This window comes from Syngnathus acus, chromosome 17 (assembly GCF_901709675.1).
Source record: "Syngnathus acus chromosome 17, fSynAcu1.2, whole genome shotgun sequence".
In the NCBI taxonomy this organism is placed as follows: domain Eukaryota; kingdom Metazoa; phylum Chordata; class Actinopteri; order Syngnathiformes; family Syngnathidae; genus Syngnathus; species Syngnathus acus.
In genome coordinates this window covers 2,452,788-2,471,234 of record NC_051102.1, presented here as the reverse complement: position 1 = coordinate 2,471,234, position 18,447 = coordinate 2,452,788, and the positions used below count along the sequence as shown (strand labels likewise).

Here is an 18,447-nt window from a genome sequence, read left to right as displayed (position 1 = left end):
TGCAGATTTTTTCTTTCTATTTTTTTACTCGGGAATGATTTTATATAATCTGTACAGTTTTTGTTTGAACTCAGTATCAAGTTAGAAATGAACAGAACTTTTAAATTCTTCTGATCCTCATTAACTTAGATTTTCAAAGCTGCTGGTGCACTTAAATTTTAAGTTGTGTTAACGTGAAGTATACAACAAACATGCAACCATCTAATCTCACCTAATTTGTCTAAAATGATTGACTAAAATTAATTTACTTTACCTATTTATTTAAGTAACTTGAATTTTTTTCAGGCCGCACTAAACATGCTCTTCCATTAGATGGCAGGTATAACCACTAATCAATTATTATCTATCAATAAAATTGGAACCAGTGTTTATATTGATTTGTTGAAAGGCTTCTGTTTTGCAACAATACTTACATTCACATCATTTGTTTCCAGTCGTGCAAAGACGGTATTTCCCCTCCTCTGTCGTCACCAGCCAGTCACGATCGGGGCTCCTTAACGTGTCATTTCCATGTTCATGTTTCTCCTCCTCCCCCTCGTCCGGATTGCGAGGATTTTTATTTCGCATGTAATAGTTATACATTAAAATAACAGTCGTGTGTTTGTGTGGGTGCGCAATCGTGGTCCAACCACTCCCTCTCTACCTGGATACATGTGAAGCGGGATGCATGCGACGGGCGGCGGAGCGACTGACAGCGATGCCGCAGACAGCCAGCACTGTGCAGCGGAGAGGATGGAGAGGACGCCCGCGGGGGAGCTGCAGCGTCGGAGCGACGACCAGCATCAGGGACCCTCTTCAGCAACATGCGGCGTGTTCGGTAAGTGCACAAAATAGACACCATTAAAATGGCACATTTGTGCTTAAAGTGAAGTGGAGATTAATGGGTCGTGTTGGGGGGGGGGGGGGGGGTAGCAATGTGATGCAGTTGGTGGTACTGAATGGCTCCCAGTGCGACATGGTGCTGGATAAATCTTAGGAGTCGAGTCCATGCAGTCTCACTGAGGGTGTTGGTGGTTGCACCCAGCACACAATGAAATAGAAATGGAAGGCCTTTTTTTGTCATATAGTACAACAAAATTGGGGCACAAGTTCAAGTTTCTGTTTACAAATGAAAAAACAGCTAAAACATTGGAGTGAATATTCGTGGCAAGATGATTATTACCGTAATTGTCGGACAATAAGTCGCGTTTTTTTTTCATAGTTTGGGTGGGGGGGCGACTTATACTCAGGAGCGACTTATATATGTTTTTTTTCACAAATTTTTACTTGATCATTAACACATCACTTACTTACAAGTATAGTTGACCACTTCACATGTTATTTTTAGTATAGTTGATCACTTCACATGCTGTGATGTCTTTATCTTGAACATATTCAAAACATGAAAAATAGAGAGAAAAAATCTCATAAAGTAACACTTTAAAGCGCCATATCCTCTGGACATGTCCTCTGTCACCAGGATGACATAAAGGACGAGAAATTTGATCGATGGATTTAATGATTTGGAGTGACACAAATGGTTTGATAATATTGTTGTTTATGTGATAGTTATTTAAAATATAGTTTATATATCGTTGTATGGGCCTGTGGAATAATTTGAACTGCGGCGCGGCACACGGCATTGTTGACAAAGGACGATCGATGGATTTAATGAATTGGAGTGACACAGATGGTTTTATAAACGTGTTATTTATGTAATAGTTTTTTTTAAATAACTGAACGTTACGTCAGGCCCGTTCTCAGCTCCTCGTTTGTGTTTGTCACGTTAGCATACCGTATCGTTTAGCCTGTTGTTGCTCGTTCATGTCTGTTCTTGGTGTTGGATTTTGTCGAATAAATTGCCCCCCAAAATGCGACTTATACTCCGGAGCGACTTATATATGTTTTTTTTCACATTTTTGGGCATTTTATGGCTGGTGCGACTTATACTCCGGTGCGACTTATAGTCCGAAAATTACGGTACTTACCTGACACTGGAATAATGTAAATGTTAAAAAAAACTGTAACATCGACATAAAAATTTGTTTTGATGCTAACACTTGAAATACATAGCGGTTTTAATGTAAGACTTAGTACAGACAATGCAACTTTTCATCTTTCAATCCCCCCTCTAGATAAATTGTTTGGAAAGAGGCTACTACAGGCCAGACACTACATATTGTCAAGGAAGTCCTGGCTGAAGATGGTTCCCACGGAAAACTGCGACATCCTGATGACATTCCCAGGTACCGTAAAGCATCTCTGTTTTACAAACAAATTCATAGCACAACACCCAAAAAAAAAAAATCAAATATGAAATACATTTTTTGCATGCTTCCTAAACGGAAGCACGTCACAGTCATTTCACTCAGAACTGTTTTTATTGTAAGACGTTCTCCTTGAAAATCAAGCTACAGGAGAGAGTCTCCGCCAGACAGTGAGCAGATGTCCTTCTATAACAATGTTGCGAGCTAGCTTGATTTATTCCACCTTGTCTACCACGTCGTGAATAGATTTTACGCATTAGCTCACAACCTTGCATAACACTCGACATTCAAGATTCAATAGCAACACAGCCTTTCCGGGATGCAAAACTTGACTCGATGTGGTATTGGTTCACGGTATCAAAGAGGTTTTAAAAGTACAGAAACTGGTATCGGTAGCATTCTCAAAATATTTTCTGTATTATACCAAATCCATCTAACAGTTATAAATTGCAGGTCACCTACATGCTGTCTGGGTACTTGAATTTCCTAACATAGTCCAAAATAAAACAACTCCATCAATACGGACTGGACTGCTCACCTATGTAAAGACAGCCTGTGTATATTTAACGTGCAAACGTATTACATTGATTGAAGACATGATGTGTCAGTCTTTGGAAGAATTGGACGCATAATCAGGAATAGAACAGCAGTAAAAATAAAATGATGCCCCTCTGAAACTAAAGTGCTCAGTAGCGCTAATCATGAGACCACCTTGTACCTTAAATATTAAAGTTACGATGAGCAGTACCATTAAAGTGTACCCCAAAGGCACAAGCAATCTTTTTTTTCTGTCAGTGGTGCAGTCGGAGGTTACAAAGTCCACTAATGGCTGTCTTATTTATTTCATTGGTCATATAATACATTCTATTTCTTATGATTTGCTTTGTCTCTCTAGATTCAGTGGATGACCACACTTTGCTGTGGCTCCTGAACCAGATCCGTGTTGGAGTCCCACAAGTCAGTATTCAAGTCCGACAGCATAAACATACGCAGGCTTATGCCTTCTTCATCACCACCACGTTTGAGAAGTAAGACTCTCGCAGGAATCCCGGCTCTATCGTATTATATCATTAAATGTGGAAACATTCAACAGTTTCTTTTAATGAACTCACTAATTCAAAACAGAAACAGTCTAGCTTGCGCACAGTGCTATTTTCCGGTTTAATCCTGCTGCACTTTTGTCTTCAGTTTACTGCGGGGAGCGGAACAGATGAGCATGCACAAGGCTGTCAAGCCACAGTTTGGTGGCGGGATGCGACGCTTTTCTTGCGAAGAGGACAACATCTATGAAAACATCGAGAGCGAGCTCTGCTTTTTTACTTCGCAGGTTGGATGTCAAAAATGGTGCTCTGATGGCATTCTCGGATCGTACTGCTTAACGTCGGATAACAGGATGTCGTATTTCTTTCACAAAAATTATTCTTTGAAATATGTCAAGTGAGGAAGATGTGTCTCGTTTCCTTTTAGGAGCGTCAGAGCATCATCAAGTATTGGCTAGACAACCTGCGAGCCAAACAGGGAGAAGTGCTTCACAACATTCACTTTCTGGAGGGACAACCTATTAGTATGCTTATTTACATTGGCTTTCACTTCTTCCATCTGGGGATACATTTTGAACAACCTAACTTTATTTTTTTTTGTCTGGCAGCCTAATGGGGTGGGGTGTGACCTCTGTGAGTGTCTGGGTGTGAGCTGTGGCTAACAGCAGCTCCTGCTCGAGTGTGCTTGTTGTGGTTTATTGCTCTTCATTGGCTCTCCTTGAGAAGCTACATCAGGGAACACTGCAGAAACTTAAGCCACAATGCAATCATACATTATCATCACTACTGTACTGTTTTCAAAGGCTGGCATCACGTATGAAATTTGGGTCTGTGGTCTAGTTCCAGAGCTGGTAGCCCGTGGTGTGATCCATCAGATGTTTCCTCTACACGAGCAGAGGATCCTTAATCAGCTGATGACATCATGGGTCCAGGCTGTTTGTGAAAGGCAGCCTCTGGGTAAGTAACTGGAAATCACCAACAGAAATGTCAGTTGTTTGATATTTGCTGCTGTAAGTACGTTTACCCCCATGATGCAGACGATATCTGCGACTACTTTGGAGTGAAGATCGGCATGTACTTTGCCTGGCTTGGTTTCTACACCAACTCTATGCTTTACCCTGCTGTCATTGGCTTTCTCCTGTGGATACTTGCAGAAGCTGATCAGGTACCTTGAAGAGAAAGTGAACCCAAAGATTGTCTTTACAATAATATGTTGTTTTTGCCCCCACTTGTCTGAACACGATATTCTGATTAACATTGTGTTTTCGCAAAATGAGGTGAGCAGCAAAAGTCCCCTGTTTTTAATCCATCTCAGTCGACTGAAAATGACATCACAGTTGTATCAAGTCGCAACCAATCACGGCTCATCTTGATGTGATTTTCAGTCGACAGGAAGTGGCAAAATGGCCGCCACTGAGATGGATACAAACAGGTAAATTTTGCCTGTTTAATTCATATTCCACAAATGAAACAATAATTTGAACACAGTGTTTCGACTAGTCGGGCTCCACAGAAAATATTATTACAAAGAAAATTTGGGGGTTGACTTCCGCTTTAAAGCATATATCATAGCATGTGGTTGACACATGGCTTGTTGAAGGCTTCTTAGGAATGCATGTTTGGGCCATCACGTCTCGGGGCAGCCCCTTCCACAGCCCCAATACTGATATTGAAGGACAGTATCTGTGTCTTTGTTTTGTTTAGACCAGCCAGGATATTTGCTGTGTGGTGTTTGCGCTCTTCAATGTTGTGTGGGCAACCTTGTTTTTGGAGCGCTGGAAGAGGCGAGAAGCCGAGTTGGCCTACAGGTGGGGGACCCTTGACACCCCTGCAGAGTCCTTGGAGGAGCCAAGACCGCAGTTCAGGGTAAGCATCACTGTTAAATTCAGGAGAGGTATGATACCTTTGAATGAAGTCTTTTGGGTATTTTAAAAAAGAAAATTATTTACATCCAATGTAAATGTGAAAATACCTTTTTAATAAACCATTATGTATTTTTTATTTCCCAATACATTAACATTGGTCATTGTGATGGTATAGTTTGGTTTGTTGTTGTTCTACCCCAAGGGCGTAAAACGCTGTAGTCCCATAACAGGCTGTGAAGAGTTCTACTATCCACCATGGAAGAGGGCAATGTTCAGATGGCTAGTCAGCCTCCCCATCTGCCTCCTTTGTCTCTGTTTTGTCTTCCTCGTCATGCTCCTCTGTCTGGAACTACAGGTTTGGCCCACAGAACACAATAGAAAGCTTGTGTGTCTTTCAATATGTTCCATCCTAGGTTAAACAACACGTTTAAATATTCTATACAATTCATGCTGTGCTTTCAAAGAACTGCAGGGATTTGATGTACAAATATAAATGAATAGCCCCTATTAAATATGTATAATATAGCTACTAACTGACCTTCCAGGAAGTGGTAATGGAGATTCAGGAGATTCCTGGCATCACAAGATTTATTCCCAAGATCCTGCTGGCCATCACTGTAACCATATGTGATGAGGTTTATAAGAAGATTGCCTATTGGCTCAATGACATGGGTAAGCATCACCTTTTCTTTTTTTTTTATTTAGACACGATTTGCTTTAATGGCTCGATGATTCTGGTTAATTTTCCAGAAAACTATAGACTTCAGAGTGCCTATGACAATAATCTCATCATCAAGATGGTTTTTGTGAGTCACTCCCCCCCACCCTCGTTGACTTTTACAAGTTGTATCACAATACTCATTTAAGTGTGACTGACTACTTGCGATGTTCTCTGTTGTTGTACAGTTTGAGTTCATCAATTCTTACCTAAGTCTTTTCTACATTGGATTCTACCTCAAGGATATGGAGCGACTAAAGGAGGTGAGTCAAGAATAATTATTATTCTGTTACTTTTTTTTTTCCCATAAAATGGAACATGATTCAAGTTTCCCATTTCTTCACAGATGCTTGCGACACTATTGATTTTCCGTCAGTTCCTCCAGAACATTAAGGAGGTCCTCCAGCCTTACCTCTACGAACAAAACAAGCTGGGTGTCTTCACCCCCAAGGTGCTGTGGGAGCTTCTACAAGCCATCATGCTCAAGTATGGCCGCCTGGCTCTGGGAAAGGCCCAAGCGTCAATGACGGCTTACTCCTTCTTGGGACCCAGAGGACTCCCGGCCAGTGACAGCACCGGTGTCGACACTCAGCTAAAGACGAGAGGGGATTTGAAAGCTGGATTTAGGCTGACGGAAGAAGAGTGGGATATGAATGACAGTGCGCTGAAGCAACGAAAAGTCAGCTTCACAGAGAAGGTTGACTACCAGGATGTCGCCGCGGAAGGGCAGACGGCAGATGACAACTTCCCAGAGGACAGCCCTACTCTGGTAGAGGACGGAATGGATCCATCCAGCATTTTTGACAGTTGTGATGAGGACAGCGACCTTGAATTGCTGGCTCAGGTGTGCTTGCAGTATTTCATTTCCATTTTGTTTCTAAAACGTAAGATGCTTCTGTTTGGAATTCCCCCAGTTTAATCAAATCAAATACAATTCTTTATGGATGTTAAAGACACAAAACCCCTGACACACTCCAAAAATGTTTATAACTGACAAAAATCAGAGTTGCAGATATACCTCAAACTATGATCCCAAATTACTAAAATAATGTTTCAAAATCATCTTAGTCCATTTTCTTTTCATTTGCATTGACAGGACACCAAAGAGATTAGCGCCGTATCCTCTTCAAAAGAATCAAATGGTCTCCGTCAGAGAAGAAAGACCATGGATGAGGCCAAAGAGGAAAAGAAATCTTGGATGGATCCACCAGAAGAACCCCAAACCGTCACTCTAGCGCAGGCTGAGATTGAAAGCTGTATGCAGACGTATGAGGTGGTTTGCCCAGAAATTAAATTAGTCTTCATTAAATCAAATTTGTTTATATTTGAATCACAAAAAGAGTACAGGTGGACATGCTGTGATATTAATTTCACCTGTCAACCTAACTGTTCTGTTAATGCAGGATACACTTCAGGACTACCAGGAGATGTTCATTCAATTTGGTTACGTGGTGCTTTTCTCCTCTGCGTTTCCTCTGGCGGCCATGTGCGCGCTCATCAACAATATCATCGAAATCCGTAGTGATGCCCTCAAGCTCTGTACAGGCCTGCAGAGGCCATTTGGCCAAAGGGTGGAGAACATCGGGCAATGGCAGGTCAGTGCGCTCGGACGGCCAAAAAGCCTTCGGGGCTTACTCTTTGTATCGGGGTCTATGATAGCCTGCGGCAAAAAATCTGGATTTTTCTCTGAACCCCTAGACTGCAATGGAGGCTATGGGATTGATAGCCATTATTGTTAACTGTTACCTGATTGGTCAGTGTGGTCAGCTCCAGCGTCTTTTCCCCTGGTTGAGTCCTGAGATGACTGTCATCTCCATTGTTTTGCTGGAGGTAAGCGATGCAGTCATACGCACTTAGAAATGTTATTTTTCAAAGAAAAGCACATTTCTTGAAATAAAGACCATTTTAAATCTGATTAATCGATTAATTGAAAGTTTAAATGATGATTAAAATGACTGTTAGTTACAACTGTAATAACATTAAATTAATGACTCAAGTGTCTCGCTCAATTATAAGAAAAAAAAATGCTTTTCTCCAAAAAAATAAAACGTTTCCAATAACCTCAAACGTTTGTATATCTCCGGCTTTAGTGAACAGATGCTGCTTGAGACTTTTTTTTTAATTTTTTTAAATATTCAGGCAAGCAGGCTGTGATGCATACTGTTTAGTATTCTGGAGTAGTTTACGTCTCGAGTTATACAGTTTGTCTGGGACTGCAAGCATTTGGCTTCTGCCTGGAAACACCATGAATCAATCTGTCGACTGGAAACTTTTATTAATTATTCTTCTGTGTCAGAGCATGGAGCCTATTCAATCCAATCCAAAACAAGCTGGTTTGGGTTGCTGAATTATGCGATGAAAATTGGTGCATTTTGTTACAATGTTCCATCAATCTTCTAAATGTCAGAATTTTAATGATGTAAAATTCTTGAGGTAGCTGAGTTCATACATTATATTCATCACGCATCCATCTATCCATTTTATGTAATGCTTGTCCGTCCTCTCTCGGTCCAGGGAGAGCTAAGTGGAGCAATCCCAGTAGTGTGTGTTTGTAACGGTCCACACAAAATCTCACAGGAGTTTTTGTACAAATGTAAATTTTTGTATACAGAATGAAAATCAAAACATGACTTATGGACCTTGATGTGTGATGTGTGCGTGTCCCTCTGTGGTCTGGTGGTTTACAGCACTTTGCCATCCTCCTAAAGTACGTCATCCATGTTGCCATCCCTGATATCCCCGCTTGGGTAGCAGAAGAGATGGCCAAGCTAGAATACCGACGAAGGGAAGCTTTCAAGGTATAGTTGGGATATAACTTGAAAGACCTTCGGCCATCGCAAGGTTTGCGTCTGATGTGAAGTGATGTCATAATTGTGTAGATGTGTCTTTTGGTGTGACAGTATTTTGTAACTACATGTTGAGTGGATCCATTTATCTGATTTTTTTTCACAGCTCGTTTAACATGCTGTCAAGTCATGACAGTTCTGACAAATATAACAAAAATGTTTTTCTCCTTCACCCCGACCCTCTCCACTTATCACCTCCCAATCAGAGGCATGAACTACAGGCACAGCAACATTTCCAGCAGCAGCTCAGACGTCGCCGCGAGGAGGAGGACCTTCAGCGTCAGGCGGAGGCGCGTCAGGAGTGCCATAAGTCAGACGCTCATCACCAGCACCACCATGAAAAAGCGGCGGGCGGAAAACCCAAAAGACCCAGCTCACTGCTCGGAAATAACAATGTGATGAAGCTGAAGCAGATCATTCCCCTTCAGGGTAAGTTCTCCGGCAGCTCCCGCTCCCCTGCTCAGTCCCCCACCGGTGGAGAGGCGAAGCTGCCGGGGTTCCTCAAGTTTTTAAAGTCGACAGAGGTGAAAAAAGAACCAGCTACAGCTGCGGGATCACCAGGATCAACGGGGAGCTCTTCGGCGACCTCTAGCGGCCAGGAGCGAAATCAATCTCCAAACAGGACATTCAGTCCGGGTAAGCTGTTCAGTTTCAGCAAGTCGGAGGCAACGGTAGTGTGTGCTAATGGAACGCAGCCTCCCGGCCAGCCGGACAGTTGCCATGCCAACAAGGCTGACCTCAACTCGACTCATGAGGAATTGCCATCAAATGAGTCTGATAAAGGAGAGGCTGACTTAGAAAGCTCAGGCTCAAAGAATTAATAAGCATTTTGAGTGTAAAACAAAAAAAAAAGAAGAGGACTAGGTATTGCACCTGCACAGTAGTGACACATGTCAAGTCTGGCCTATGGAAAGTCGTTTAAAGCCATCAAGCAAGGGAAGTACAAACCCTCCATTTTGTTTTGTTTGTTGCGTGTGGTTAGTTTGTCTCACACCACAAGAATGCTTGAATTCAAGAGCACAAACTAATCTCCGGACATTTGCCTGCAGGGGATTTGTTTTTTGCTAGACAGCAGAATATTTTTCCCCATTAATTACATGTGGAATAAGGCTTAAACGGCTTTTCATACTTGCTGAACACGTGTGAGGTCAACAGTTAAATGCACCTTTGCACAAACTATGTTACCAGTTCGTACAGCTTCCGTGTAAATATGTGTACAGTGAATGTGACCCTCTGAATGAAACTTTGAAACTATTGCATGGCTCAGTCCCATTCCAGGCTTGGTTCTCCTTTTCAAGCCTGCATTGAATGCATACAGTGCACGAGTCACCTGTCCATGTGTTCTTTAGCACTTTAAAAAGCCAACATATTCTTCTGCAATAGTCAACATTTTAGTCACTGTGACCATGAAAAGTCTTATATTTTTCTCAAATTTGATTTTTTTTTTTAAATGAATTATTTTGCTACGTGAATTAGTGAATGTATTCCGAATGCAAATCACTTGAATCAAGTCAAATTAGTATGCATTTAATAAACATCACAGAGTAAAATGTGTCTCGGTTGATTAGAGAGTTTGAATGTTATTAATTTGGATACTGTGTAAATAGCTAGACATTATGAAATGAGAAATAATTTTTGAAAGTGTCGTTGAAGAATCCTCATTCCTCGGTCTGTCTTGTGTTGTTGTGTATTTCCCAGATCACTTACTCTGTTTTGATTGATAATAAGAGACACACAAGTAATTATATAATCAATATTCAGACAAAAATCTTTGTCAGTCATTGATTAAAAATGTAAAAGGGCCAAAAAGTAGACTGGTCAACAAATGTTTTATTGATTAAATTTTGTAGTACATCACGGTAATTTAACCAATCAATCATTCATTCTTGGTGACAGAAACCACAAATAGTATTTCTCAAGGCAACTGCGACTTGTTTTCTGAAGACCAGTTTCAATCCTCCCACCCGTCGCGTCGCGTAAGAATGCCCAACCCACAGCGAGTATCGCTTTTCCACACGATACACAAGTTCCTAATGGCTTGCTAGCACCTCCAGGATTTCAGAACCACAAAGACTCCCAAGTCCTGCTTTCCAACACCGACGTTCAGTGCGAGAGTGATTTGCGTCCCTTTAACATTCGCCGCAGGATCACTTCAATTCCTCCTCGTGTGCTGAGCCTCTTGATCCAGCCGTGGGTCCTCTTGCGTTTCAGGTTTTTGGGCTGATACTCATTTCCTCTTTTCCTTGTCCGCACCTGCTGGTATTGCCACGGAAGCTGCCGGAAGACTCCCATGTCCTTGGCTTGGGAAGGAAGCAGTCCACTTGCGGACATCTGCTGATCTGCAGGAGCTCTGGGGACAAGCCAGTTGCTAAACAAACGGAGGTGAGATTTCCCATTCGCTGCTGGGATGCTAGAGGAAGAAGAAAATACTATGAACAGTCTATATCATCAACACAATTTTGTCACTTTTGTGTGGAATAAATGCATTGGATTGCACAGGTCAACAGGGAATCGAAGATTTAATCAGAGATGACGATATATATGTCCCTTTTGAAGCTTATTTGAAAAACGTTTTCTAGCACATCAATTTTTGAGACACATTTGGCTAACATTTTAGAATTGCACTGCTGTAAATCTTAATGTTTTATTCAACATTAGTTAGCTTACTTCTCTAAAGCGTTCAACTCCAACTACCTTAGTAAACACGTTGGTTGCACGGTCAACTAGGCAGGCTGCTAGCCTCATACTACGCTTATGCGTCAAATCAAGACGCAAATATCAGTCAATAACAAGAAAGAAAAGGAGTGCATGATTACCTATTTAAATGTGCTATTCGGCGCAACCGGGAAAAAGATGTGAGAATAGTATTCATTTTGATAATATAGCAGAATTTCAGAAGTATGTGGACGTTGAATGTCACGACTCTTCTTCTACGTCCTGGGTATGACGGCGGAAGTGAGTATGCAAGTTAGTAGTACACCAGCGCCATCTGCAGCTCGGAAGATGACACTGCATATACAACAACAACTCTTCTGCAACCCTGATTTCAGTTCCATCCTGATTTTCCTGTCAAAATGAATTTAGTTTGCAGGTTGTTGTTTTTTTTTGTCTTCTCAGTACGAGAGCCATGTAAATTAAGTGAGGGAAACATTTTTTGTGCAAATAGATTTTTTGTCTCCTTTTTGCCATGTTATATTTGATTATATATAATATGTATATATATATATATATATATATATATATATATACATATTATATATAATCAAATATAACATGGCAAAAAGGAGACAAAAAATCTATATATATATATATATATATGTAATTATTATTTAAGGAAATGTGTTGAGTTGGTACTTCTATTTTTCCCAGAATCTTTGTTGCACGCATCTTTATTTCATCTTAAATATAGAATATAAATACTTTGGTCACCTTGTGTAAATTACAGTACTTTACCAGGAGTCTCTTTTTTATATAATAATAAAAATTAAGTACAGAAGATAAATACTTTTGGCACCCATCAGTACTTCTGCTTGTTAGTATAAGGCCAACAAAACCTACTGCACTGTTTCCATTCCATTCATTCAATGGCATGCGGCAAATACTGTAATGTGTACAGATGAGACATTGAATAATATTTGGGATTTGTCAGGTGTTCATTTATAAAATAAACAAAGCACAAGGCTCATGGTAGCTTTTGCTTACTCCTCGAGTCCTTTGCATGTGACCTGCAGCCAAGCGCAAGGAGGGCTGCACTGCTTTTGCCAAGCCTTAGCAACAAGAAACAACACGCTTCTATTGGCCGCAACTAAGCGCTTGGCTCTCTCCTATTGGCTCATTTTGCTGCCTGTCAGGAGTGAAGCCGGCCCTGCGCAGAGAGAGGCAACGGGGCTGGGTGGTACTTCTGCCTTGGTGCGCAATGACTGATGCTGAGAGAAGGGAGAGGGAAAAAAACATTGCATTTCTTTCCAGATGTGCATTTTATCACAATCCAAACTGGGCATTTTTATGCATGCACGCTCTGTCGTCCTAAAACATGTGATAGTCTTCATACAATGCTGATGCAAGGGTTTTTGCTTTTTTGCAGCATCAAATGCATGGTTTTGTCGGCCCTCGGCGGTCATCTGGTTGACTTCCAAGCACGTTCATCAATCTGAGCAGAAGGTAAGAACACACAACATGATATATTTTAACGTGCAGTAAATATAATGCGGTCTAATGGTCTTCTGTGCAATAAAAGTCATCTGCAAAAATATGGTGGCGCAAAAAAATAGCTGTTGTCATTTAGAAAACAATACGGCCTGGACGTTGTTAGATGGAATTTTCTCGTTGAATCTTAGAATGCAAGTCCTATCATGCAAAGTCCAGTTATGAAATTGCCTGCGTTGATTGTATGCGGCGTGGAGGCGGTGTTGTTGTTGAGTCATCATAGCCATGCACATTTAACACGGTTGTTGCAAGATTATCACCAGCAAGAAGTAGGTTAGCGTTACGCATTACTGAAAGTGCGCACATTTTGTGCCAAACTGCGCCATGCGGCAACATGTGTATCAATTTACGCTGGAGTAATAATAATAATGACAATAAAGAGCAGTACACGGTGTCAGACGGATCAACCTAAATATTATGCAGTGCAGACAGCACATCGTCTGTTTTTTTGAAGGGTTGATGAATTGGAATTGGAACAGCATTTTGCTGTCTGCGCACACGCACACACACGCGCACATACACTTACATATTCATACATGTGACATTGGAGTCAACTGTTGGGACGTTGAGTTGATTTTCGTCTTGAGTGACTCAGAATCAGTTGTCACTTGTTATGCATTTATTTTGTTACCGTCTGTTTAAAAAAAAAAGCAAATGGAAGCGCACTAGTAGCTGCTCTTAATCCTTTTTTAACTAGCAAATGATCCCAAATGTTATTTAATGATCCCAAATTTTAGTTTTCGGCTTAAATGTTTTTTATTCCACCCCTACTCGGACATATGTGTTAAGATGAAGATGTAATAATCATAGTTAGTTAATACTCAATTTAAGTATCACAAATGCCATTGTTATCAATGGTCAATTAATTGTATTTATTTCTATTTCCATTCTATATTTTTGACTCAAATCATGTACAGTTTGTTGCAGGAAGTCACCATGCTGACCACCATCACAGAAGGAATACTTTGCTGCCTAACTGGGAAGGCCGCCCGTCTAGTTTTACCATTAGAGTCGACGGAGCCCTCCGATGGTTTCGAGTTCGTGGAGGTGAAACCCGGACGAGTCCTGCGAGTGCGTCACATCGTCCCCGAGCGTCAGCCAGTCGTCAGCAACGATTCCGCCGTGGCCCGGGAGCAGAAAGACGCTGTTCATGACGAGCCTAAAAATGACACTAACAGCGGTGTCCACTGCAAGAGGAAGATCACAGTGTATCGCAACGGCCAGCTGGTGATTGAGAATCTTGGCGACGTTTTGCACTCTGAGATCCTTCAGTGCCAGGATGGTGATCTGGAGCCGTGTAGTACTGTGGAAGTGGAGCTGGCTGACTATAAAGACTTGGCCTCGTCTCCGGACCCCAACCCTGTCCCTCCTCCTGTTCCTCCACCTCCCGGTGAGCAAAAGCCCGCCCCACCTCCCCGCCGCCGACGCAGGAAGCCTAAGCGCACCGTGCTGATCGACTCCAAGAGAGTGATCTCCAGTTGCAAGGGGACGCACTCGGACGTAGCGTTGTTCTTTGTGCACGGTGTCGGAGGCTCGTTAGACATTTGGAGCAGCCAATTGGACTTTTTCTCTCGGCTGGGTTATGAGATCATTGCGCCGGACTTGGCGGGGCACGGGGCCAGCACGGCCCCACAGATTGCAGCAGCGTACACTTTTTACGCTCTGGCGGAGGATCTACGCGCTATCTTCAAGAGATACGCTCGTAAACGCAACATTCTCATTGGCCACTCTTATGGGTAAGTGCTTAGACCATATCCAGCCAATCTACTCCTCAAAACTCGTTCACTGCCAGCCCAGTGAAAATCGATTTTAGATTTTCATATCCATCAATGGTTGCCAAAATAGTAAATACTCACAAAATCTAAAAAAAACAGGGTTCGCAAATTGTAACAGTGATTATTTGAAAATGTAAACACGGGGAGATACTGTATTTACAGAAATAAAATGTTGCATGGAATAATATATCTTTATCCTAATCACCATGATAAATCATTAACATAATAAGTCTTGACATAAATTAATTGCCAAGTATGACATGATACTGATATCAATATTGAGCAGGATAAAATTCTGATGACCGATTAATCGGCTAATCTTTCCAAAAGTTGTCTGATCCCTCATTTAGCTTTGTTTCAAACCACATGATTTTAGTGGGTAACATCTTCACGCTATGTTTTACAGAGTGTCGTTCTGCACATTCCTGGCCCACGAATATCCTGACCTGGTCCACAAGGTGGTTATGATCAATGGAGGCGGTCCCACAGCCTTGGAGCCCAGCCTCTGTTCCATCTTCCAACTTCCTTCGTGTGTCCTCCACTGTCTGTCCCCTTGCTTGGCTTGGAGTTTCCTCAAGTAAGTTTATCTGCACCAACATTAGACAAGATTACAAAATGGGGATGTGGGAGAGCTCAATTTGATTTCTTAGGCTTTGACACATACAGTATAGCTTCTGCAAGTGGGGTGTTCATAATTGCCCAGTCATCAAGTCTAATTTTAATTTCTTTTTTTTTTTTTCAAATTGAAGAGCTGGATTTGCCCATCAGGGTGCCAAAGAAAAGCAGCTTTTGAAGCAGGGCAACGCCTTCAATGTGTCTCCATTTGTACTGCGTGCCATGATGAGCGGCCAATACTGGCCCGAGGGCGATGAGGTTTACCATGCTGAGCTCACAGTGCCCATCCTTCTGGTTCATGGCATGTGTGACAAGTTTGTGCCCATGGATGAAGACCAACGAATGGCAGAGGTAAATCATCCCCCGGTAACACTGATTAAAAAAGAAACGTGTGCATTTGGATTCATGATGTTTCCCTTTTTTAGATCCTCCTATTTGCCTTTCTGAAAGTCATCGAGGAAGGAAGTCACATGGTGATGATGGAGTGTCCCGACACGGTCAACACACTCCTTCACGAGTTCTTTCTATGGGAGCCCGACGTGTCCAAAAAAGACTGCGGCAAGACAGACATGGAGAAGTGTGTCGCATTCAGTGACACTCTCCGCATGCCGAGAATCAGCAAGTCCAATGACAAATAACCAATAAGGATTCCGGCGGGTTCTTGTCGAGGAATTATTAAGTAGATGGCCTTTTTGTGGCTGTTGTCAAAATGTTCTTCAGGCTGCTTCCGGGCTGAGAGCTGTTACATACAAGGCCATGTCTCGAGGAAGAGGGCGGCCGCTGGTGCTCGAAGATAAAGCTGGAATACTGGCACGTTGCCAAGCAGAGAACAAAGATGAGAGAAACTGATGCAAATATAAAGTCATTGTGCATTTTTTTTACTCATACCTATTTTTGTGCACACGACTGGAGGTCAAAAGCACTGTTACAAGTCACGACGAATGTGTCGTGTTTCTCGGAAACAACTGCGACGTGCAAAAGTCATGAAATGTGCGGATTTCCTTGCCTGCGTCTTTTATATTGCGTCAAATGCTGCAAGATTATACGCTAAAAATTGACTCAAGCTTTCATGTCTGTTTGTCCAGTGGAAATTCCTGGGCGGACATTTACGGGACATGTTACAAATTATGCAACGTTAACTTATAGTACAGAACTACCAAGACGTACATATATTGCAACTCAGATATTATAGATTGGAAAATATTTTGAGCTGTTGCTGCTTAAATTACATATTGTCGCTGTCGTGTGGAAACCTATGGCTACATTTGCTCAATTCCTCATTTTTATCATAAATTGATACTATTGCAAAGGCCCTATATGGGTCTATTATTCTTACAAGTTAAAAAATAGTATGCTCTCTTCAACGATACAATTTCTAATAACTCAAAGAAATATGCAGTGTTATTCCAAAAGAAACAACGGTTTTACGATGATTCCGCCCGACAACGACAACCCAAAGGGTATGTTTGTATGTTATTTACCACACGGTTGCATGGATATTTAAAAGGGATCTACAAAACATGCTGTAGATATATATATAAAATGAACACATTAATTCCTTCAGTAAATAAAATTTTTGAGGCGCTGCATTTGTGCAGAGCTGGGATTTTTGTCTTACCCAATGCTTTTTGCTTCAATCAAATTGTGTTACAGTGTATCTGTAAATATACAGTGATGCCTTGGGAGACTTTTTTTTTTGCTCCAGACAAAAGCCTTTGTTGGGATGGTTGAATTCAACTCACTTATTTGGCAGACAGTAAACAAGTCTTCAAAAAAGAGGCTTGTTGTTTGCCACTTGTAGTTGAAGTTTATCGTCAAATCTAAAAGAAAACAAAGAAAATTTTGTATATAGATTTTTGTGTATTTAACAGTCACATGAATCTGCTAGCTTACACATAATGGGAAATGCCATAAATGTGGTAACGAAAAGCATCGATGTGGCTAACGCTTCAAATAATGCATATTTCAGCTCAAATGACGCTCAAACAAGCAATATAACAACATTATATTATTTATCTTCAGCAAAAATATAAATGGCACTTAAGAGAGTCAAAGGAGTGTCCTCGTGATTGTAGTATACTGCCCCTGGTGGCCAAATCACATCCACCAGAAGGAGCTGCAATAATTTAGGGAAGAGGCACAAACTAATTCTTTACAATCGGTTAAATTATGTATGATTTTAGAAAGTGAAATGGGAGACGTAGCTATTTTCCTTATTAAGAAACACATTACATGATTTGGAATACGAGCATAGTCACAAAACAAAAGGAACTCGTCTGTCAAGGCACCACTGTACATTACAATTTATTCTGAAATGCCACAAACAGCCGTCGTCCAACGTAATAATTTGTTATCGTAATAACCGCTTCAAAATCTTGTGTGTGGGTGTTTTTTGGGTTGGGTTTTTTTCGCGGACTATTGCAAACTCTCCAGTCCGCCCACTTGGTGGCAAGAAGAAAGAATGATCTCAGTCTTTTTTGCTCACTCAAAGACATTCATTCATGAGTGTTGACTTGTCTCATAGTGGGACAGTACAGAAAACCTTTATGATTGATCTCTGTCGGCAGTGGGCTATCATGGAAGGTGCTTTTGAAACTGGTTGTACAGTGCTTCAAATCAAACGAGTTAACCAAAACAAATCTTGCTTCTCGCACAATGCTGGTCTGTTATACAGTACAGTATATGCATTTGGACAGAGAGAGGACGCTACAAGAACAGTTTTATGCAACTAAATCAAAGTGGAAATGAGAGCAACTCAAATTGTTGCCTCTACATATTATTTAATATTTATGGATTTACCCCAAAATCAACAATGCTACCAATGTAATGTTATGTGCTATGTGTCTATTTTGATGTGAAAGGTCAGTTAAAGTGTATGGACTTACAGGGTGCACATGTACTTCCTTCTCTGCTACAAGTGTGCATACTTATTGTTAGTGATTCAGTGCTATATCTTCTTGTGATTAACAAAAATGTATTAATGTGATTATTGAATTTATTCATGGGAATCATAAGATATGCACTGCTTGAATGTGGATGCATATAGCAACAATCCACACCTTTGGAGTCACACTGTATGAATGTGCCTTTTCTGGCATGAAATAAAACTGATCTTCACAGTCTTGGGTGTTTCTGT

General features: G+C 41.2%; 3 protein-coding genes across 4 annotated transcripts; 2 read left to right on the top strand and 1 right to left on the bottom strand.

Annotated features, from left to right (window-relative positions):
* Positions 1 to 277: 277 nt before the first annotated feature.
* ano8a (anoctamin 8a) lies at positions 278 to 9,641 on the top strand. 2 transcript variants are annotated; one of them, XM_037275325.1, is made up of 18 exons: positions 281 to 817; positions 2,115 to 2,225; positions 3,142 to 3,274; positions 3,435 to 3,573; positions 3,714 to 3,810; positions 4,127 to 4,243; positions 4,324 to 4,451; positions 4,991 to 5,152; positions 5,354 to 5,506; positions 5,697 to 5,823; positions 5,902 to 5,957; positions 6,058 to 6,132; positions 6,216 to 6,713; positions 6,966 to 7,142; positions 7,273 to 7,464; positions 7,568 to 7,699; positions 8,557 to 8,667; positions 8,922 to 9,641. In XM_037275325.1, exons 1-18 carry the CDS (start codon positions 664 to 666, stop codon positions 9,534 to 9,536), a joined length of 3,177 nt encoding a protein of 1,058 aa, XP_037131220.1. In that variant the 5' UTR covers positions 281 to 663; the 3' UTR covers positions 9,537 to 9,641. The 2 variants fall into 2 exon arrangements, with proteins under 2 accessions (XP_037131221.1, XP_037131220.1); XM_037275326.1 differs by lacking the exon at positions 8,557 to 8,667 and having other exon boundaries at positions 278 to 817.
* An 884-nt stretch (positions 9,642 to 10,525) lies between these two features.
* On the bottom strand, positions 10,526 to 11,682 carry mrpl34 (mitochondrial ribosomal protein L34). The gene is made up of 2 exons (XM_037275449.1): positions 11,532 to 11,682; positions 10,526 to 11,125 (listed from the first exon to the last, which is right to left on the bottom strand). The coding sequence occupies exons 1-2, from the start codon at positions 11,585 to 11,587 to the stop codon at positions 10,819 to 10,821; spliced, it is 363 nt and encodes a 120-aa protein (XP_037131344.1). The 5' UTR covers positions 11,588 to 11,682; the 3' UTR covers positions 10,526 to 10,818.
* A 908-nt stretch (positions 11,683 to 12,590) lies between these two features.
* On the top strand, positions 12,591 to 18,433 carry abhd8a (abhydrolase domain containing 8a). Its single transcript, XM_037275395.1, has 5 exons — positions 12,591 to 12,876; positions 13,839 to 14,657; positions 15,103 to 15,273; positions 15,446 to 15,662; positions 15,737 to 18,433. Exons 2-5 carry the CDS (start codon positions 13,858 to 13,860, stop codon positions 15,947 to 15,949), a joined length of 1,401 nt encoding a protein of 466 aa, XP_037131290.1. The 5' UTR covers positions 12,591 to 12,876; positions 13,839 to 13,857; the 3' UTR covers positions 15,950 to 18,433.
* The last annotated feature ends 14 nt before the right edge of the window (positions 18,434 to 18,447 follow it).